A 23849-nucleotide genomic window follows, 5' to 3' on the forward strand; every position below is an offset into this window, starting at 1 on the left:
GCACTCTATTCTTCAGACCAGAATATCCAGATTTGTCATATACTGCAGAGAAAAGATGATGGAGAGAGAAGTGTCTTGACTTTATAGGGTTTTTCATATATCTAAAATCCCTAAAACATCAAATGGTGACTTAGCCTTAACTCTTCTCCTTCATCTTTAGTGTTTTTGCTCTGCAAACTCCCTGGGGTAGTCCTCAGGGCTAAACCATGATTCTGCAAAGGGGCAGAAATCGGCATTGATAATAAAGATTAATCTGTTTGTGAGAAAAGCAACTTGTGACAAAAATGGAAGTATGTTTTGATTCCAACTGTTCCTGGAGTTATTAATACTAAGTGCCTTTAGCGTGATTTCATCCCTGCAGCGATATGACACAACACATGCTGCAAAACGAAGTACAGTAATTGTGCAATTAGCAAAGCATTTATTATTTATTATTACTTATCTGCAACTTTAAATTGTTTACAAGATGAGAAGGATCTGTGTATCCTCTGTGTGCCAGAGTTTATTCTCTGCCTGTTTTGCCACAAGAATGGTGCAAGAGGCACTGAGCAGTGATGTCCTCCTGCTTGCAGAGGCTGCCATAGCTCCCACTGGGGCTGCTCAGCTGCTGGAGGAGTGCACCTTGGCCAGTTACATTTGCAAGACCTAGAGCTATGTACTAGAATGAAATTATCATGTAACATTGACTCATCCCACAGAATGGCAGTAAAACCCCCCAAACAGGATAGGCTTGTCTGTTCAGTATTATAGATTAGCCAGCACTAGTCCACTGCTATGACAATAACTCAGCCATAATATCCAAGATTTGATGTTATTAGAATATTCAGCATACATCTCTCCATGCACAAATATAATAAAGTTAATGTAATATCAGAAATGCAAAAAGAAAAAATACTTTAATCTCTTTATACCAATTACAGGGAGCAAGATCTGTGACTGTGTACTTCCCTGAAGCACAATGGTTCGACTACTATACTGTATGTATTTCTAAGATTAATTTTCTTACTTTTTTCCCCCATAATTTAAAATGGTACAATTCCAGCAAAATAACTTCTAGCTATGTTCAGCAGTACTTTTACCTCAGCATCTGTATTGAAGAAAACTAGAGAACAAAAAGTCTACATCAGGCTGGCTGGGAGAGTAAATTACACAGTTTTCAGTAACATTTTATTTTCTATTTTTGCTATGTAAAGCTCTAAGACACAGAGAACAGAATTCTCAAGAGCAGCCTAGCCATGCATGAAAGTGCCAAGATTTCTTCCTTTCTCCCCATTTTTTTTTTCTTGTTGTGATAGACTTCTCTGCACAGAGTCAGAGGCAGAAACCTAAGCCACACTCTTGAGAACATGCCTCAAACCCCCCTGTGCATGTTCTTTTGCACATGCCTCGCTTTTGATAGAAGGCACATTGTGAGAGCAAGGTGAGGCCCCCCTCTGGGAGATGCTTCCAAGAGATGCAGAACATTCTGCTCTGTGGGACATGCCAGTACCTTCTCTTTTCAGGGACTATGAGTCTTGACCTTTCCAACACTATCCCCAGGACTGCATTTCCAAAAGGGCTCAGTTTCAACCTAACCATGCTCTGCTGCAATCTGCAGGCTAAGCCCGGCGTTGGCTTTGTGAGAGCAGTTAGGCTGATGCTAAGAGCTTTCACAAATGTGAGCCCAGGATCATCAGGCTGTTGTTAACTCTCCTGAGCATCCCTGGCAGAACAGAAATGCTCTCAGAGGAAATGCAGACTTATTTTTAAATAAGTTGAGCCATTTTCATCATTTGGCTGGTGCCCTCAAATGGATACTCATCCAACCCTTTCCTTTTTCTCTTTTCATAAGACTGTGATGCTGCAAAGTTGAGCATTTAATTCAGCTCTCCTTGTGGTTCCCTCTCAGCCCCCTTGCTGGGCTGGGCACAGGGACACTGCCCCATGTCCCTTGCCCTGCCTATGAGCCTGCCTCTGGCATTGCCCAGCTCTCAGTATTTGGCACCTACTTGTCATGCACATGGTGCTTATCCAAACCAAGGTTGGGTACTTGCCATAAATCATAATTATCTTTTACAGAGGGCAAGAGCAAAGCCTTCCTGTTATTTGCTCTGTACATAAGTCTTGCCTACAGCTGGCTTTGAGGCATTAAACCAGAAAGGGATGATGCACAGAACTGAATGCTGGTTGTCTACACACACACACAAATTTCACTCACTGAATGCTGTAATTACTTTTTGAAAGGGGAGGAATTGTTCTTTCAAGAGAAGAAAATCTACAGTTTACATTCACAAATGATTATGAATCACTTACCTTAAACTGAATTGTGACAGGCTCTATATATATAAAAAGAGGAAGCAAAAGTTTCTTTTTCTTTTTGCTCAGTCTCTTGATGAGGGTTTTTTTTACAGCATATGGAATAATGATACCATTTTTAAAGACCATTTGCTGTCTTTCAGTCATGGTGCTTCTATCTTATGCATATGCATAACTGCAGGGGCTAGATCCTCTTTCATATTAAAAAAAAAAAACTAGAATAATGCCTCTGAAATCCATATTTTAGATTTGTTTTTCACTGATGTAACTGAAATGAAAAAGTACCCCTTGTTCTCCTTTTCAGTGGTATTTATGTATAGTGGCTGCATTGACACTATACATATGTAGTGGCTGGATTGGCATTTTTTTAACTGCATTAATTTTTGTGGTAGGGTCTCAAAGTGCCAAATGCCTGGAAGAAGAACTATGCTACTGTGTCTGCCCCACTGACCAAGATTCCTCTGTTCATCCGTGGAGGATACATTCTGCCACAACAGCAACCAGCCACAACCACCACCGAGAGGTAACGTCACTGTGTTTGTCACCAAGCAGCCACAGTGTGGGTCAGACCCACACTCAGCCAAAAAAGGCAATGAAAAGAAAGTGCAGAAGAGAGACTATCTGCAACTCCCAGCTGCCATCCCAAGTGATAAGTACAGTATTTTTATACTGCTATTCGCTCCATTTCATTAGGAGAAATCACCTCAGAGATGACCCACGTCACCGTTAGCACGGCTGACGCCTACTCCTGGCTCTGTGATTATGCTCAGAAAAGCCTTTGCACCTCTTACTGACACAGTAACCTGCTGTCAGTCATTCAGAGTAAATGTATGCAAGGGGAAATGCAAAACTCTTCTTGGGTGAATTTATCAAATGCCGTAGTCAAGGTGGAAAAGCCCAAGGTGGAAAATCTCTCTTCAGGAAAATTATTTCCCCATGCCAACGGATAATATACCGGTCTCAAGTCTGAACCATTCTCAGAAGCCAATCTGGGTAGGAAAGAAAGGGGACAGCACTGTGCAACTACCATAGTCAGATAGTACTGGTTGCACCTTAACTCCCAGACCTTCCAGTTATTACATAGTAAGGCCACAAAGAAGGGGGAACTTGTCTATTTGAGCACTCAAAAGGAGGGAATTTTACACTTCTGTGGGATAAGGCAAGGCAGAGATTTTGTTGTAACTTTGGGAGCACTTTTTGTGAACACTGTTGTCATTTTTCTGTCATGACCTTTTCTGTAACCTTAAAATGGGATTTATGTTCAGAAGTTTTTGTTGAGTTACTTGGAAGAGACAGTCCCCACCGGTTTGTACTGACACTTCTCAATGTGTGTGTCAACAGCCGCCTGAACCCATTTGGACTCATTATTGCCCTGGATGAACAAGGACAAGCTTCTGGGTCTCTCTTCTGGGATGATGGTGATTCCATTGGTAAGCCTGGTCCCCTGCTGTGATGCAGTGTCTGCATACAGGGCTCTCCTCAGGCTGCCTTTTCAGCAGCATAATGGCCTGGCTCCTTCTAGAAATGGCTGGAGAACTGACCCCAGGTTGAACAGTAGAAAGGTCAGTGGAAATCTGAATGTGAGCCAGCAGTGCCCTGGCAGCCAGGAGGGCCACTCATGTCCTGGGGGCATCAGGTGCAGCATTGCCAGCCGGGAAAGGGAGGGGATTGTCCTGCTCTGGTCTGGGGTGGCCTCACCTCAAGTGCTGGGGACAGTTTTGGGCACCTCAATATAGAAAAGACATTAAACTATCAGAGAGTGTCCAAAGTTGGTGAAGGGCCTTGAGGGCAGGCTGTATGAGGAACTGCTGATGTCACTTGATCCATTCATCCTGGGGATGAGTGAGGGGAGACCTCATTGCATTTACAACTTCCTCATGAGGGAAGAGGACGGGCAGACACTGATGTCTGTGGTGACCAGGGACAGGACCCAAAAGAATGTCCTGAAGCTGTGTCAGGGGAGGTTAAGGTTGGGTATGAGGAAAATGTTTGTCATCCAGAGGGTGGTTGGGCACTGGAACAGCTCCCCAGGGAAGTGGTCACAGCACCAGCCTGGCAGAACTTAAGGTGTGTTTGGACAATGCTCTTGGGCACATGGGGTGACTCTTGGGGTGATGCTGTACAGGGCCCGGAATTGGGCTTGATGGTCCATGAGGGTCCCTTCTACCTCATTCTGTGATTCTGTGATGGTGAAAATGAGATCGCTCTTGAAGTCAGTGTTTTGATGTGAGAACAGTGTGACACTGACAGCAGCTGGTCTGCCAGAGGGGGCAGCCTCTTGTGTTTTCCTGAGGTCACCCTGACTCTAGAGGATGATACTAAATAACACACAAATCATCTTAGTCTGACCTTAGCCACTTGCTACAATTAATGTGAACTGCTTGTAGATTTTGCTGCCTGTTTTGATGCCAATCCTCCTTGCTTTGTGTTTTGACAGATACTATTGAAAATGACAACTACTTCTTGGCTAAATATACATTCAACAAGGTAAGTAGCAACATACAAGGTACCACTTACATGTAGGTAGCTGTATTTTAGTGTAGATATTGTAAGGTGCTGATATCTAACTCTTCTCTGGAAAGCTTTTTATCTTCTTGGTCAGTCTATAAACGGGGTAAGCTACCTAATGCTTTCATTTACAGCTAGCAACAAAGTAGTCCAACTATGATGCTGCAGTTTTGTGTTTGCTTCATTGAGTATCATAGTGACACACATCATTAATGTCCCTGCTGCGAGATGAATATGAAAAAACACACTTTTTCAAATCCTTTCTTTTTCCTTAGTTGCAGCTTCTGGGGACAAGGGACCTTTTCCTTGTCTTCCTCCTAGTGAGCACTTTCAGTCTGATGGGTGGGAGAAGGCTGTATTCCTCTGTTCAGGATATCCCAGCAACCTTTTAACTATGCTCGCTTGTAGTTTTTGTTCTTTTGCGCAGAGAATTATGTATTCTCAATTCTTTAGCTCGTATTTCCCTGTCTGACAGCACTGACAGTGCTCCCATGGTGGGTGTCCTGTGGAGTGATCCAGCACACTGCTGGCAACCCGCCGTGCTGCTCAGATGCTCTGTGCAGCACAGGAACAGATTAGCTCAGGGTCAGTGCACTGCTGCCTCTCACACGGTGCTAACTTCTGCACAGACATGTCCTGAGAAATCCCTATAGAAAAGCCTGACAGTTTGGGCTTCAGTTGAGAAAAATACTGTAAAATATATCAACCATAAGCTCATTAAGTATATGATAGTAAGTTGCAGGAGTTTTTGTAAAAAAAGCCTTACCCTATTTCAATAGCCCATCTATACAGATCATATTTCATCCGCAATTCTAGCATTTGGTAAGAAATAGAACATTTATGTAGCCTGTGGCATGGCTTGGTCCCCGGTCTCCTGAACATGAGCCAGCAGGCGCCCAAGTGGCCAAGAAGGCCAATGGCAACCTGGCTTGTATCAGAAATATAGAGGACCAGGGCAATGACTGTACCTCTGTACTCGTCCCTGGTGAGGCCACCCCTCAGATCCTGTGTTCAGAGAAGGGTGATGGAGCTGGGGAAGGGTCTGGACCACAAGTTGTATGAGTAGCGGTTGAGGAGCTGGGGGAGAAAAGAAGGCTCAGGGGAGACCTTATCTCTCCCTACAACTTAAAGGTGGGGATCAAGTAACAGGTGGTAGTACCAGAAGCCTCAGGTTGCCAGGGGAGGACTAGATTAGATTATAGGAAAAATTTCTTCACTGAAAAGGTTGCCAAACTCTGGAATAGGCTACTTAGGGAAGGGTTGGAGTGGCCCTTAGGGACATGGTTTAGAGGTGGATTTGGCAGTGCTGGGTTAATAGTTGAACTTTGTGACCTTAAGGGTATTTTCCAAAATGATTACATGATTTTCATGCCATGTATTCCTAAAAGCTCTGAAGTAATCTATAGAAAATACTCAAAACAATGAAATAGTGTTAACCCCTATTGTGATATTGCTCTTTGAAGGTTTTTCTTCCAGGAACAAGAGCAATCCAGGGTAAGTCAATGGGCTTTGTTATGTGGCCTGGTATATTTGTGAGACATTTTCCTGGAACCAATACCACATGATTAAACTTTAAATTTATTTTTAACTTATTTTGCTCTTGATTTACTAAGAAAAAAATCCTCCTTCTTCAGAGAAAAAAGGATATTCCAACAGTAAAAAGGAAGAAAAATCACTTTGGTTTTCTGTAGTCTGTGTATAGTAATTTATTGCAGGAAGGCTACAGAAAAACAATATCCAGTTTTATATTAAATTCTGAACTGTGCAAATTAGATTGTTGATTCTCTGGCACTTCCATTTCTTATTGCTCATATTTGACTTCTGCCTGTAAATCCATGACTGAATTCCCTATCTGCATTCCAATAATCTTTAATGTCGAGTTTTTATTATGTGTTTATAAAAAAAACAGTTCATCTCAAATAGCAAATTGTAGAGATATGAGAAATTTATGAAGGTCTTAGTATTTGTTGCACATTTCTATATTCTTAAAAACATGCAGGTGAATAATTTAATCACACCTAGTTTTAGGGGAACACACAAGTTTTGTTCCCTGAGAGATTTCCTGGGTAAATCGCAACATTTACTCTGAACCCAGCATGGAGTGTTGCACAAGTAACAGCTACAGGATTAGACCCTTTAATCTGTATTTTCATTTAAACAACCCAGAAGTGTAAAGAAGCATGCAAGACTAGGGCAGGCACTCAGCAAGTGATTCAAGCTCCTGCTCTGTGGTGCTGTCTCACCGCAGATGGCATTTTAATCCCCTTGACATTGTCCCTTTTCGACACACAGAGTGACTGAGTGACCTAAGTCAAAGTGCCCCCTTATATGAAATCCACCAGGTTAGGAAAATACTTGATCCAGGGAGGTCCTCATCCCCAGGAGCGACAGACAAGGCAGGTGTGCTCAGCCTGAACCGAGAGGGTCCACACTGTACTAAAGGAATGGTGGTGGAAGGGTTGCCCAATGAAATGGGAGCTTCTGAAAGGATGCATCAGGCACTAAGTGACTGAATAGCCTGAAAGGAAGTTTCTCCTAAAACTGGTACAATTTATAGGATGAAAATGTAGGGTGGGGAAAAAGATTAAATTGATAGGACCAGAGCTAGATGGTAAGAAAGAAAACTCTGGACCTTTTGGCTCAGGCTACAGAAATCCTGACTCACGGCATCAGATCAAGGGCTTCATTTCAGATTGCATTTATGGGGGCTTGAGTGATATTCCTAAGTTTAATCCCTCAAACAAGAACTCAGGATCTTCATGGGCAATTGCTTTAACCACTAGATGGCTGGGGAGGGGAGGGTCACACCCACCAGGATCAGCCTGTTGTCCTGTGCAGGGCAGGGAGTTGGACTTGATGATCCTTGTAGGTCCCTTCCAACTCAGCATATTCTGTGATTGTGTTTCCCCGACACCTCCAGTTCTAGACCTTGGTCAGGGAAAATGGTGTCTTTACTCTACTGAAGAGTCCTGTCTTGGACCTCTGAGCTTGAGAGCAGCCTTATCAGTACAGCTGTGCTTCCTGGGTCTGTGTGGCCACCTGAGCTGGCTCTGCTGCTTAGCCACAGCTGAGACAGCAAAAAACTACCCTAGGGAGGTGCTCCCTCTAAACTGAGCCTTCTTCTGTGCTGGAACTCTGCCGGGGAAATAAGTACCCTAACAAATTCTCTGGGGGGTTTTAGAGGTCTCTCCCTATTTGCTGGATAATAGCTAACATTCCTTTTTTTAGGCAGTTTAAATTGGTGTGCTGGGGCTTTGCACTTAATTTTAGTGTGGATGCCTGAAATAAGCAGTTTAAGCACAGCCATAAGTTACAAATACTGTGATCTAGCTCCTTCTCCCTTCCTACAATGCACCACTGAAATAACATAAGCTAATTTATGCAAAAGGTTCCATCATGGGTTTCTCCTTGGCATATTTTTAAAAAGTCATGATTGCATAGCAATCCATCATTTCCTGAGCAGTGTAATTCATCTTTATTTCCTTAACAACTTTGATCACTTAACAAATGTGATGATTCCTCTTCATTGCATGTATGGGAAATTACTGTCACTGGTGATCCAAATGAATTAGTTTAATGACTTTGTATGTCCTCTTGAAACGCCCCTAAATATGGTATGTATAGTAAATAAAAAATAGAATAAACAAAACTCTGTGGACATACAATGTTCCTTTAGTCTCTTTAAAGCTGGGACATACATAACAGAGATTTCTCGCAGGAGATGTGGTATGTAAAATAGGGGCAAAATACCTAGCAGCTGATGTTTGTGGAAGATGTTTTAAAGCAGTTAGTTTTGGATGTCAATTAAATCTGTTTTAAGGTCACTAATTGAGCCTCTGTATCCGGATTTTRGCTTTGCACATGCCACTGTACTCTGTAATGGGTACAAGAACAAAATTTACATTGTTTACAAGTAGAAAAACATCTTCTTGGACATGTTTTCCTATTTGTAATCCAATGAATGTTGTAAATGGGATTTTCTTTCTTACTTTCCTAGTTTATAATCATACAAGAAAGCTTTCTTGTGTGTAAGTTATTGTGACTGTTAATTTTTTCCTTTATGATCTTTGACATCAGTGTCTACATTGGAAGATATTCTGTGTTCTCATTGACAAGATTTCATAGGTGAAATCTTCTGTGTGTAGCAAGTCACCTCTAAAGAGCTTTCATGGGCCTAAAGTTTTCTCTGTGGATTTTTCCAGGGAAGCCTGAAGACAGAGATAGTTAAAAATGGCTACCGTGGAGCTGACACTCTGAAGTACAACAAAATTACCATTCTTGGCCTGAAACTGAGACCTCAAGCTGTTTCTGTGAATGGAAGATCCATCCGTGGAGAAGCTTTCTCTTTTGAGATGAGTGGGGTAAGACCTGAATTGAGAGGTTAAGAAAAAACTTAGGGAAAGGAGGGAGAAGAACAGTGAAGAGGGATGAAATCAGTGAAGGACAGGAGCTGTTTCTCATCCATGCCCCTTTACATTTCCAAGTATTAGTAGTCACCAATTCTTGATACAACAGCCTGCTATTTACAGGAGGAAAAACAAAAAGCAAAAGCAATAGCTTGTTTAGGAAACTTTAATATTGGCTATTGCATATGCACTTTTTTACTTAATGTCTGCCATTTTACACATTTTTAAACTAAAGAAATACTGAAAAAAAAATACAGGTCCATGAGCTGAGAGGACTGTTAGCAGTTTTATGGACATTCTTATCATTCTGATAAAAGGAGAAAACTTGTCAAAGTTTTTAATCTGCTGCTGAAAAGAAGTATTTTGAATTTTTTCTCTTGGTCTCCTAAACTTAAAGTGCCAAACCTCAGTGTTCCAGACCAAAATGCATGATGTGTTTGTGCAATGTTCCTCTGGCATCAGCATGGGGACATTCCAGAGGGGATGGATTGAATACCCCTAATAAACCCTAAGCTGCAGCAGCCTCTGTGGTCCCAATTCTCTTTCTCACATGAGTGTAGACAAAAGGAGCAAAACCTGTTGCATCCTTTCCTCTGGCCCTTTGTCCCATTTCTATGACCAGCCAAAAATCTGAAGTGGTTGTGCGCATTTTATATGAGATGTGTACTCACATCTGGGCCCTGGTCTGCATCTAGGGAGCTCCTGGTGTTAACACTGCAAAACACCACTAAATCATTGTCCCGTGAAAGATAAGTGAGGCAACGAGTGGTGGATGTCACATCTTATGCTACCCTACCCACCTGGCTCAGTGATTTAAGTTTCATTTCTAACCAAAGAGTGATCCCCATTATACACAGCTGGTACTACTATCATTTATTTTGCTGAAGGAATCTGTAAAGGAAGAAAATTGCTAAGAATAAATTTCTGCCTTGGAGAATTGTAAAAAATTTTACTTTCAGACACAATGTCATAAATAAATGTAATCAGTACTGCCTCAAGGGAAGAAATTGTTTAACAGCCAAACTGCCTCTAAGCAAGCTGAAAGCAACATAAATGTGTCCGGGTAAAGAAAACATTCCACTGAGATGTGCTTGAAGGTACCAATCACAGAAATTCAGAAGATAACTGCAGACTTAACAGCATCACATACAAAGATGATTTAAAAAGACTAATAAACTTGTCCAAAAAGTATAATTTAAAATTTGATTTAAGAGCAAAAGATAATCTTGGTGAATGAAGATGTACTTCAAATGCTGGAGGTGAAAACCTAGCCAGCTGATGTACAGATCCAAAACTGCACAAAAGTTAATTTTTTAATACCAACTACATATATTCCTCTCACAATTCTAGGCAATTCAGTCAAACATCTCCCACCATTCCTGTACAGATGTTACAATGTCATTACCTATAATATGCTCATGTTTGACGCTGTAATAAAGACAAAGAAACAAAAAAAAAGAGCACTAGCAACAGCTTGGGTTTAGATCTTGAAAACTTATAATTCATGTAATTAAAAAATAAAATGTAAAGGGCAAATTTTCCACTTTCTTACAGGCTTAGTGAGGTTACATTTTGTATAATAATTTAACAAGCAGAGACCACACTGTTTGAAAGGATACAGTAGACAGTAACTTCTACCATACTGGTTTTGCTTTACAGAAAGCTAATTTACCTAATAGCACTGCTTAAGTACTTATTGAGCCATATTTATTTGTATATAAATAGAAACAGGTTGCTTAGTAATAAGCCACTTCTTTCTCTGTGATTCATGCAGCACTACCCTGGTCTGACATTTGCAGTATCACAGAATCTTCCTATTATTAGGAGTCTGTTATCTTTTTTTCCCCTGGAGTCTCATGTCTTAAGGAACTGTACACTGACTGCAGCAGGGATGTTGGAAGGATACATCTGCTTGCCAGGCTTGTGCTGGCAACAAACTGATTTAGGCATAGGAAGGGTTCTTTTTATCACATTTGCATCCTCTGCTGAGAAGTGCAGAGGCTCCCAACATCCCAGTGTCCATGTGGTATTGCCTCTGGAGTAGCCTCCCTGGCTACCTGGCAATTGTTGGGTTAGTGTTTGGATCGGTTTGCAGTACTTTTTTCTGGATTTTTCTGTGTATTTGAAGAAAAGACAAATTATTCAAGAAGTAGAATTCCAACTTACTAAGCAGTGGTGGAGAATTGTTTCTGATGAAAGATGAAAATATTAGATACTTTGAAGAAGTGATCTAAATAAGCACAGACTGTTAGAGTAATGYTAACATGAATTTGTGGGTTGGCAAAGAAATAGCTAAGAGGTGTGGCTGGACATCATGCATTTTAAGGGATTATTAATTCTGAAACGTGAAGATAAAACTGGTGAAGTACTGAAAATGGAAATTACATGAGTAGCACAAAATTTAACATTGAACAGAGAGAGAACAGGACAAATATTGTAGTTATAATTTAATATTTAATTCATGTTAGTAATTAATTAAAAACCATTTTTGAATTTCTAAAAGGGATGTTGAATTGGATACAGCAGTAGAAAGATGCATACTGCCATCACGTTAAAGAAATCATGCAGATCTAAACTCAAGTTTCACTTCTTAATCTGTGTTTTGAACTGTTTTTTTTTACATTGACATAATTCCTTACTTTGTGTCTCTGTTTTCCCACAGAAACTGACTCTGAGGATTTCTGCTCCACTTACTGAGGAACTCAACATCAAGCTTTACTAGAATGGTCAGAACACACTCCCTTAATTTAGCATTCTTGACCCTCAGATATTGATCTCACTTTGATTTTAATGTAAAAAAAAAAGGTGATTAAAACATTGTTTTTGGCCCTGAGGAGTAATGACTGTCTTTTCTTATGTAGTATTTGTAACTCAGTATTCCTCCAATAAAATTTTAAAGAGTAGTTAATGAGTATTAACATAAACTGATGTTATGCTCAAAATAGCGTAGAAGAAATCATCCTGAATATTCTGTCTCCCCACAGATGGAGATAATATTTGAAAGTGTTTCTCAATGGGACCATATTCTGCACAGCGTAAGCTGTTTGGGTTTTTTCCAAAGCTATGGTAGGGAAAAAAAAGAACAAGTAGTCAGCGTAATTCGCATAGTTCAACACATAACCTGCCATTAATACAGTATGCAATACATATATAATGTAATAAATACTCCTATAATATTATATGGAATGTTATATAATAGTATGTAACAAATCAGTTAATTGTCCCAAACTACAAAATTTACAATGGTAGTGATCACTCACTTTTGTCTCCATTTCCATGTTCCTGAACTCTGATTGCAGCCTGGGCACATCTTTGGATGCAGTAACCATAGAGAAAATTGGTTGAAAACTTGGGACTTTTTTCTCAAGAATCTGATTCTCTGTGGAAACTGTCCCCAATGTTAAGAGTAGCTGTTACCACAGCACAGTTTGTGCCCTTATATTTACACCATGACTTTTCACAGGATGGATCCACACCATGGTGGGGCAGAGCTTCACAAACTCAGTTGTTCCCAAGCTTTCAACTCAGTGTGGAAAACCTCTTTTTGCTTTGCTGATATTATTCAAGAGAAATCTGAGTTGCAGTTTGCAATTTCAAGAGATTTAGAAGTAAAGAGATAGTCCAGTTAGGACAACAATTCCAGTTTGGGTTGCCAGCACCAGCTACTGAAGTTCCTCCCGGGATATTGCGGGCAGTCTTAAGCTTGATCTCGAGCTCCTTAATGTGCTTGTGCCTCTTCCTGTTCCTGTCTTCCACCATAACTAAAATGTACAAAACCCACTTCTTGTGACAGAAATGCCATGACAGTTCCTAGATTAATTCTCCTTCCAAAACTGGGCAGGAAAAGGTCTCAGCCACAGGCTACTCTTGCAAAAACTCCCCAACACTGGTTCTCCATGGGAAACTGCTCCTGACTTACCATTGCATGAGCAAGTCCAGCATGCTTTAACAAGAATGTCCAATTTTCACAACAATCAGTTCTAGACCACTCAATAAAGATTTAATCCAGGTGGTTTATACATGGTCCCAGTGCTTCTGAATTTATCATGATCTCAAACAGAGCAGTATAAACTTTTCCAGTTTATGTCAGCTGCAGGAAGACAAATGCAATTCTGGCTGGCTGCTAAGGACTGCTTTCTCAAAGTGAGCTGGGTCTTGTGGAGTAACCTTAGGGTTTGGGTCTCTCCTGAGTCTTTGCTGGTTGCAGTAAGGTCTGATGTGAGATATGTCTGTGCTGCACAGTGCAGAGAAAGCAACTTGCTCATTGGCTCTTCTGTGGGAAGAAACTGGAGAAGATACTAGAAAAAAGTGTAGCTGAAGATGGTGAGAAAGGGCTGAGGAAGAGCAGAATATGGGCAATGGGGTGAAAGATGATTCAAGGTGATGGATGAACTAACCATCTGCATTGCTGTAGAAATACCACTCATAACTACAGTCCTTGATGAGAAAACACTTGCAAAGTATGTCCCTGTGAGTCTGTGGACGGTGCAAACTAAGGGCCTTGTGCAAAGGAATGATATTAGCCGGATTTGTAAGAGCTGTGTATTTGGGACCAAAGGGAAGGAGGAGAACCTCTGTTGGACCACACACCATCAGCAGGCAGCCAGACAGAGCAGTGCTTTGCTGCACAAACCTGAGGAACAGCACAGACCCAAAGGATGTGTATGCACTGTGTATCATGGCTCTGCACTGGAGATCTCAGAGCAGGACCAGCCAGCAGAAGCTCCAGCTGCACAGGAGGTGCTGGTCCAGTGGCTGCTGGCCACAGACATTGTCACATACTGCCAATCACCCTCACGTGTGCCTGTGAGAGCCTCGTGTCTGTTCACCCCGAGCATGATGCAGATGTAAACAGAGAAGGCTGCTGCACGGCTTGACAATGTGGGATGGATGGGGACACTAAAGCAGACCAGCTCTGTGCAGAATGCAATCTCTTTCATGTGTCTTTGCAACAATGGCATCAAAGAGGTACCTGCTTTCAGTTTTCCTCCAAAAATGAGGACATTAGTTCCTCACTATGGCAAAAGAACAAAGAGAGAAAGCAAGAGACCACTGGGTTTGAGAAAGCAAATTTGTAAACACCCTGGCCTGTAGTGGGGAACAGGATGTGTTTGGTTTGTGAGTGGGGCATTTTTTGGCACAGTGGGTTTCTTTCTAATCTGCCTTGCAGTGTGGGTAAAGAAGTAATGGCAGAGGGTAGGTGGTGAATTTGCTGATAAATGGTGAAAAAGGAGACTGATGTGGAAACTGGAGCACAGATGTGGCTGGAGAGCAATGGACATGTTGGAGATGTCACTTCTGTAAAGAGCCCTTTGCTGGATAAACTTGTGGAGTCAGCCACTGCTCACAGTTTTTTTTGTGAAATCAGTGACTAAGAAAGATGGTGCTTTTACATATATCTTAATAAAATAAGAACAGAAAAATGAACGCATGCCAGCATCAATACGCTGTTCAGGCTTGTATTACAACCTGGATTTTATTCCTTTCTTGTTATTTTGTGCCTTGCAGCTTCAGGGAAACAACAGGAAATCACTAGTCAGTAATACATCTGCCTTGGGCTCTAATTTCCCTTATTTATTTCATAAAAGTAAGCAAGACAGCCCTTGGTCAGCATTTGTATTAGGGACATCAAAGAAGAAGAGAGATTGTGTGGACATGTGTGTGTATCTATTTATCCTTTCTGAGAATTGAGGTGCAGGTGTAATTTTGGATCATTTACACCTTTTTGAAGTTCTGGTTACACTGCTTGTTCCTTCCCATCCCAACAACTTCTTTTTTCTTCTTGAGAAAATGATGACAACTTCAACAAAAAATACTGAACACCTGTTATAAGTGAGATGAGGCAAACCAAAGAATCTACAGACAAATATTTTATTGTCTTTTCAGATTAGATTGAATTAAAGATGAATTTCCCTTAATGTTGGTATGGATTATATTTATTACAGATACAGATTTTCAGTGGAGTGAGAACTTCTCAGGCTGGGATTTAAAAGCATCAGTAGTCAGCTGCTTTCTCCATCCTGCCTTTGTTAACCATAAAAACCATCAGCTGAGTGGGTTTTATGGCTAAAACAACCTCAGAATCTGAAGGAGTTGAAATGTAAAGGGAAAAAACACTTTGCATTTCAAAACCCTGCTGATTCTATGCTTCTGCCTTACAAAGCCATAAAGAGAATGCAAAAATTCACCAGCCAGGGTACACTGACCCTTAAGAATATGCCACTAGGCTTCACTTCTGCCAGCGAAAGGACAAATAAACATTCTTCATGCTACTCCATGTACACTTCTATTTTTTAAATATAAAATGAATGATTTTATGTTTAATGTCAAAGGACCCCACTGTCCCTTCTTTCAAAAAGTTTATGTTGATTTTGTATAACGTGAAAAGATGGTGGTAGCCTGAATCATCTACGCTGAGAGAAGCAGAACAAATTAAATGAAGGTGACATGCACTCTGCCTGTGCTCAGTAAGCTGGACACAAAAAATCTGTTCTGATATGGCCTGATGAAGTGCTGCATATCTTGGAACAAAGAAGAGGCAAAAGAAAATGTACAGCTCTCTGCTACAGCAAAGGAGACACTGGAGGAGATGTAGGAGCTTACTGGACCTGAGCATGAGTTCCCAGTGAAAGGTTTAATCAAAAAGAGGTAGAGCAACCTCAGCTCTAGAGACAAGTAAAGGCAAAGATGCTATAACTCATCTCTTTGTCATACTGGTACCATCACCACCAAGATTTGGTGTCTGTAAAAGAAATTAGACGAATTCAAACACTTATATTTTAATTTTTAGAACAGCTTTTCAAGAACTGTGGTGAACTCTCTTGCAGTAGAAATTCTTAAAAAAAAGTGGTTGTTTTTCTAAAAGAAATGCTCTTACTCAGTATTTCACAAAGTTTTTGGAGCTATATCCCTAGCCTGTGTCATGCCAACTGACCACAGCAGTCTCTCTTGGGTTCACAATTATGAATAATGAAAGGATGTTTTGTAGGTTTTTTGCAATCATATGGAGATTTCTGTGACAAGTCAGTGCTTTTGGGGGTCTCCACATAGTTACAAAGATTATAAAATACCATATTGGATTTTGGTAAATGTTGGTATGTAATACATTTTGAATGCTCTAACTTCTTGTAAAAGTTTTGGTAATGACTTTTTTTTGTCACCAGGTGAAACCTGAATCTACTAAAAAGCCAAAGAAATTCATTACCATTTTCATGGAGGGACTATTTGCCACTCATGCTGCCAAAGGGTCTACAACAAAGATGAAAAATATCACCGGGTCCACAATGAGCATAAGGTAGACAACAAGTCTCCCACAGCACAGCTGGTGCCTGGCTCTGGGGAGCAGTGACCCCGTTCCTGGCCCTCACCCTTGGYCAGGGGCACAGACCGTGCAGCTGCTGGTGTGACATGGAAAGATGAGTGTGACATCCATGAATGCCGTTCCCCTGAGGTCTGGGGTAATGTGTCTGGGGTGGACATAGGAACAGACAGATGTCAGGGCTCAGCACCATGATGAAAGCCAGAATGCAACCTCTCCTGGGATGCTTCCCAGTTCAGGGCTGGGCTCCTTGGCTTCCCTGCTCCCAGATCCACAGGGCAGGTGTCTGGAGCCTCAGCAGTGACCCCTAGAGACCTTGGCTACAGACTTGTCATTGTGCTCACTGCAAATGCAAATACAATGAAATGCAAATACATAAAATGCAAATACTGCTGTGAAGGATTATGAAATGAAGGGGGGATGAACATAATGGGCTCAGAGGGAAGGAGACTGCCAGGGCTTTCTCCTGTGCGGCACATTTCTGTCCCATGAGGGAAACAGAGCTGCCAGAAGATGTGCTGACAAAGGTGGGCTCTCTCTAAAGACTAATAAATGATGGGGATTAAAACTAGCATAGATGCAGAGTGCTGCCTCTATAACCTCTACAAATGCTCCCAGGTCATGCCCCAGATTTGACAACTGCTACCCCATGGCTACCAAGAAATCATCCTGCAAGTATCTCAAAGGAAAAAAAATGTGCAGTAATGCATTCTGGTGTCCTCTCCTGTTTGTCACTCAATGAAATGAGCAAGCCCTGTGAATTTTAGGGAGACAGCAAAGTTCCAAAGGGCAAGGCTGAAGGTCCCCAAAGACTCCTGTGCACTATCCTGACTACTACACAGTGAAAGCCATGAAGGAAGGCAGGAAAGTGTCCTTGCCTGGGAGCAAGGCAGTCAGCTGGAGAAGCTCTGAGAGTGCAGAGGCAGAGAGAGGTGCATGGATAGCAGCAGCAGAGCCTTGGAGCTATTCTGAGCACTTCCAGGCCTGAGACAGATGGCGAAGCTTTTCCTTGTGACCCAGAGGAGATTGTGTAGACCTTGTAGCAACTAGACACTCTCTAAAGGTTGTTGCAGCATTTCACCACAGAGAAAGATTCAAATGGAAAAAAAATCATAAAGTAACAAGAGCTGTGTGTCCTTTCTGTTCACTAAACTTTGCTCAGCAGTTTTCTCTTGTGCTCGAATGTAATGGAGCCTCAGGGATGTACCCCAACCATTTTGGGATGCCATTTGTAAAGCAAAGTTTCCTGCTAAGTTTTCTGCTCTGTCCACTCCTTGGTTCATGCAACTTCACAAGCACTTGATAGCAGCCCCACCGCATGTTTTGGTGAGACCAAAGTCCAGCACTTGTGGGATACAATAAAATCTTTCCTGATAGCTCAGGATTATGCTGCTTCCTCCTCCCTCTCGCCTACATAAACACATGTATAGAGGGGTGATAATAAACATGCTGCTGATCTCAAACTTCTGAAGACACAAGGATTGTTTGAGGAACAAAGGACCTCCCTCCTAGGTGGAAAGGTGCTGTGAAATACAATCTATTTCTCACTTGTCAAACAAGATTGCAAAGCAATGCAGAGCTCACTGTTTTGGGATACTGCTGAAAATCACATCTGGAAGGTTTCTCAAAATTTTACCCTTTGTCTTCTTTGGCCCTGCTTTTACTCCATGCTGTCCCCACAGATATCACTCCTAGTTGATCTTTCATGGTCAGGAGTGATTAGACTACATTTTGTCTGCCAAGTCAGATGTTTATTTAACAGGACATCTGTGCCCTTTGAATAACCATGACTAAAGCTGTTGAGAAAAAAACTCTTTCAGTTGTTAATTGCCTGCTCCAGATTCTCTCTTTACGAACAGATGATGGTAAATGATGAAATTCTCAGTTCTGCCATAGTTTCCCATTTTTGGCCTGTCTGAACCCCTTCCTTTAAATGCTGATCCCAATATTTTCTCCAAGCAGTAATATACCATTCTGGGGCATTTCCCCTCTAAATCTAGAATACATATAATAGATTTGTAATACTTCTTTGGTAGACCATGATGCCAGAATTTGTTTTTTGATCATCCATAAAAAAGCTCTAATCCACTACTATAAAAAAAAAAAAACCAAAACCCAGATAAATATACAAATTTCAATATGAATTCAGAGGAAGCAAAAAGGAAAGCAACACTTATCTCTGCTTTTTGAAAGGATGTTGATCAGTTTTTTTCCTGATTGTGCTTTCTGGAGAATAAATCTGGGAAAGCTGAGATAAAAAGCATGGCAATTATGGGACCTATATATATGAATATATCTAAATATATATATATGTATATATCTAAAACTTCACACAATAAGTTTGAATATATAAGCAATGTTCCTCTCTCTTTTCCTTCCACAGGCAAAGTCTGATGGGAAAACTGTTCTGAGCCATTGCCAAGTTGGTAAAGATAAAAGAACAGTCCCATACACTCATGTGTTTTTAGATCAAGCAGCTGGAAGTACTATACTTTATGGCAGAAAAGAAACAATTATTTTAGTCACACGAAAGAAAATAATACAGTGCACAAACTATGCAGCATTTCATTATTTCTTAATTTGTTTCATGTAATCATAGAGGTTTAGAGGCTAGAAAAGGGGGAGGCATTTGAGAAACTCATAACTTAAAATGTGTGGAATTTATAGGCAGCTGGAAAGCAATGGAAGTTAGAGATGCCAAGAGTCTGTTTGCCTATCTGAAACACATACTTCCTGCCTTTCAGCACCTAAGGGGAGTTTAAAACCATGAAGCAACAATTTAAAGATGGCTGTTATGTCTTCAAGAATTCTTTTGTATGTGGATGAACCTTCTTCCGTGCACATTTACCAGAAAACAGTATATTTGTGTGTTTTATTTCTTTCCTAGTAGATCACTTGCAACTATCCATTTTAATCCTGTTTTGAAAAATTGGCTATTTACATAGTCCTAAAATATACTTTACTTTGCATAAAATATTACTTGCATTAAATGTTCATGTCAAGCTGGTAATAAATATAGAATAACAGGATGTTTTCTCAAAGATTTTATAGGAGATTATGAAACCATTGTTATATAAAGTATTTGTATACCTTCTTGTATTTAACTTGTCTGAGGACTCAATTTTGAGTGATGCATAGAATTCCTACTGACTTTTCTGCAAGTAGATTGCATTTCAGTTCAGTTCAGACAAGGAGTAAGTTTTGAAGTCAACCTCCTGACTGTCTCCACACGCTGTACTTGAGGCTAGGGCATGTGAAGTGAATATTTTTCACATGAGCTGAAAGAGAATAGGTTCTATAAGACAGCATGAGATGCATCCCAGCCATAAAGGAGTATTCATGCTATGTGGAAGTAACTCACCCATAAAGGGCATGGGGTTGCTGTTGGTGCTTCAGCACCTGGCCTTTCCCAGTAGTTTGGTATTACTTTCTAAATTACAAAGGCCAAATTTAGCCCAGTAGTTGAGCTAAATAGCCTGAAAATTGTTTGAAGCATCTGCTGAAGATTAATAGAAATTGTGAAAGGCCATAAGGAAACCAGAAAAAGATTAGAGACCTGTGGACTTTTTATTTTTGTTTGAGCTCATCCTTCTACATCAAGGAGGAGGGGTAATGTGCACATGTATCTTTTTCCCCTGCGAAACCTCATTCATAACAGAAATTTGAAAAATTTTCAGCCTAACTTCTGGAGAGGCAGTGTGAATCTAGCACTCCCAACAGAACGTTAAAATAGTCCTAGTATTCATCTTACTGCATTATCAGTTTGCCTGCTACTGTTAACTTTTATGGGACAGTGAATCAACTCTCAAATTCCTGATGTTATAACACTATTGCTATGCTTGGTTTTGAAGTGCAGCGGTCAGCAATTACTGAAATATTACTTTATGAAAGAAAGCAGCATGCTTTTATATGTGACTTCAGGTTTTGTTTAATGATACTCACTGGCTTGGCAAATATTCTCTACTGTAGGCATTATGGTTACTTGAGATATTCTTTAATAGCCTCTTGTTCTGCAATGCACAATTTCCAAGCAGAGCAGTTTCTCTCACACTTTTGTCTACTTCGTTGTTATTCCTTTTACTGTTCCAGATCACATCCTTTAATTGTTACTCTTGTAAAGCAGGACAACTGTTGATTATTTGGCTTTGTGTTTTTAATAGAGCCATTATTAAGCTTAATAAGCATATCTTATGCTGAACATTAAAAAGCAATAATTATCTTATTACAAGTAGATCTCAAAATCCACCCCTCAACTGCAAATGTTTTCTTCATGGTTTCTTCTTTTTCTACCTCTAGAAAATAGAAGACGCTAATTTAGAGAGAGTATGAAATTTATATTCCCTGTGGTTGCTATTATAACTGACACAATTACAGTGAGTTTTATGTGTTAGTTCCTATGGAACCAATGCTTGCCTACATTTAAAAAGTCAAACCTATTACAGTTCCTTTTCTTAATGCTATTTGTTTTATACCGTTTATGACTATAAATTGCTATGGGATTTTTGCTAAGGGCTCTGCTTTCTTTGATTTACTGAACACAGAAAATAAAAGAGATGGAGTGAGATTCTTCCTGTTTAAATGTAATATCTGCAGCCCAGACCTGGACCTGAGCAGGGGTGCCCCTTGCCACCAGTGCAGACAATTCCATCTCCACAGGGCATCATCCACACTGAAGCAGGGTCCTACTTCTTGCTGTATCTATCCCAGCCTGGATCCCACTGCTAGCATTTGCTAGGTCTCACTGGAGCCTATCCCCACATGCACACCTACTCCGTAGACTTTCATACCAGATGAGACGATTTCCATCCAAGGAGTTTCAACTGATTCTAAATTGCAATTATTCAAGTCATCAGGCAGTGGATTGGAACTGGATAGTGAATCTCACTGAAATTTTTTCCCTTAGATGAGTCCCCAAAAAAGAATAGGAGGGAGGGCACCTTCTTGAGGTGGTCCTTTGGTTCCCAAGAACTGATGCCCAGAAGTCCCCAGGCAAGCAAATTTGTACAGCAGGTCTTCCATGTATTGTCCTTCAGCATGAAATGCTTAGTGCTGCTAAAAATGTTAGTTAAAACACTGCAAAGGCAATCACAAGAATGAAGTAGTTTATGCTACTCATACTATGAAGGTTTTGTCAACAGATAGGAAGGAATACAATAATTGTGCATGAGAATGGACTTATAAGACATGAAAATAGGCTGTGGTTTTCCTGTTAACACTGTTCAGAATAGTACAGCTGGTCACAGAGAAGTGATTTTGGAGCTTTTCCTCTTTCCCATTCAAACTGTGGGTCTTTCAGCCTTGATGTTTGTGGAACCTAGCACATTCTCTTAGACTAGTTTTAGAGCCATCTCTTGTTTTTTAAATCCCTTTGAAATTGAGTTTTTAAATAAATTTGATCTAAAGAAGTGAAGAGCAAGGCTTATAGTTTAAGCATTAAATTTGGGAAATATTTGCATCCTGTATTTATGACAGCAATGACCATCTAACTGGTTTGGCTCAGCTAAGTAATCTATAGTAGCACTGCAGGGTACCATTAAAGGTTAGCTTGTAGGATAACTGGTTCCTTAATCTTGCTCTGATAACCAGCCAAAAATAGGCAAGTGATCCGTCTTACTGATGTTGTCTAACAAATTTGCTCTTTTCCTGTTGCTTCAGTACTGCAGCAAACACTACAGACAGGAAAAGTTGGATATTTGTACAGTGTAGCTAGAGCTGTAAGAAAACAAAGGAATGAAAGACATTTCTTGGAGAGAGAGAGTCCACCAAAAAACACCCCCCTCAAAACCCTACCACAATCTGATGCACTGTTTTACAAGGATGTTTTTGCTGTTTGTTCTGTTACATGCAATTACAGGGATGTGTTAACTTTTAGGCTGTATTTCTGCTCAGGTAAACTGTTCAGGGACCAGTTGGCCTTCCTTGGCAGCAGCAGGCTGTGGTGTAGGGTAGACCCACTCTGGGTACCTGTGGAACAGTGGGAACTACTGACTTCAACAGACAACGTCAGGCTTTAACATATTTACATTTCATAGGTATTTTGTAATATTGACAGCATTTCTGTTAAAATCAGCTAAGGTATAGGGATGGAAAAAGCCTGGACAATCCAACAAATCTACACTAAATTGCTGAAGTTTGAAGACCTGACAAGTACTCCCAAGGATTGACTGAATTTATCTTTAAGAGATACTATTTGGGGAATCTTCATTGTGTGCCAATGACTTTACCACATTCCTGTGCATCACTGAACCTTCCCTAAGATCTGAAACACCTCAGGCAGTGCTACATGAAATAATCCATCAAAAACATGGGAGCAGCCTGCAGCTGAGAGTACCAAGCAGCCGCTCTGCCTGTAGAGGCTCGGTGAAGCAGCCTGCAGGCAGCAAACACAGCAGGCAGGGACAACTGGCAGAGAGCACAGCTGGCAGGAGCAGCTGCGAGCCAGCCCAGTGGCCAGGGGGTGCTGAGCAGCCCAGTGCCATTGCAAACTTCAGATTAGAGCACAGGGCCTTTTCCGGCTTCTCAGTACCAAGAGAGTGGTGACACAGAGAACTGATGCAGCGCCAGCCAAGCTCTGTCTTTTGGGACARCAACTCGACTCCTGGCTAGGTGGATGATTGAAAGAGGAGCAGACTGCAGCCAGTATGTTGGGGGGGAGGGGGGGGGGTGTAGTTTTCCTTCTGTAAGTTGTCTTGCAGCCAATACCTTAAATGTTCCCACTACTTAAATTCATGTTTTAAAATGAGTTTTACAATTTTAAAAGAAAAGAATATTGTTTCTCAATGAGAAAAAAAWTTCCTGGTTTAGATGCATTGATTTAATTCTCCTGAGACACTCATACTCCTGTTCTGTATTTCCTAAGGCCCCTTGCAAGGAAACAATATCTGCTGCTTGGGGACAGGACTACAACTCATCTCCTATTCTACAGCACTATAAACTGTTTAAAGCTGCTATCCATCTTGTCTCAAATTCTGTGTTCAACATGCTGCTCTCTAAAACAGGGCTCTGTATATTTAGTGAATGATCCATCTTTGCAACTTACAGGCATGTGTTAGCATTGAACTACACTGCACCATTATTCCAGGGAACCCAGTTCACCATGAAATTTCAATCACTTGATCAACCTACTTTTTTCCTTATAATGGTCTCCATTATGTTTTATCTGTGAAGTTTCCCAGTAAAGGATAAATACACTGAATAGAACTGATCCTGCAACACACCATTATAGATGGTGTTACTCTAGAATTACTTTCTGAGTCATATTCTTTTTAGCATGTGCTGCAGTCATTTTGTATGGTGCTAATTTTTAACCAACACATCATTTG

The 23849-nt window shown here is 40.8% G+C and overlaps 1 protein-coding gene across 1 annotated transcript; it reads left to right on the top strand.

Moving 5' to 3' along the window:
- Positions 1–872: 872 nt before the first annotated feature.
- LOC130575856 (sucrase-isomaltase, intestinal-like) lies at positions 873–12049 on the top strand (the record flags this gene model as incomplete). The annotated part of the gene is made up of 6 exons (XM_057370059.1): positions 873–977; positions 2688–2818; positions 3637–3725; positions 4733–4782; positions 9006–9164; positions 11872–12049. Coding segments are annotated over 6 exons (594 nt in total), but the record flags the coding sequence as incomplete, so codon positions are not given.
- Between the last annotated feature and the right edge of the window lie 11800 nt (positions 12050–23849).

The sequence above is a fragment of the Malurus melanocephalus genome, unplaced genomic scaffold (assembly GCF_030028575.1).
Source record: "Malurus melanocephalus ecotype Western Australia unplaced genomic scaffold, MMel_1.1 scaffold_118, whole genome shotgun sequence".
In the NCBI taxonomy this organism is placed as follows: Eukaryota; Metazoa; Chordata; class Aves; order Passeriformes; family Maluridae; genus Malurus; species Malurus melanocephalus.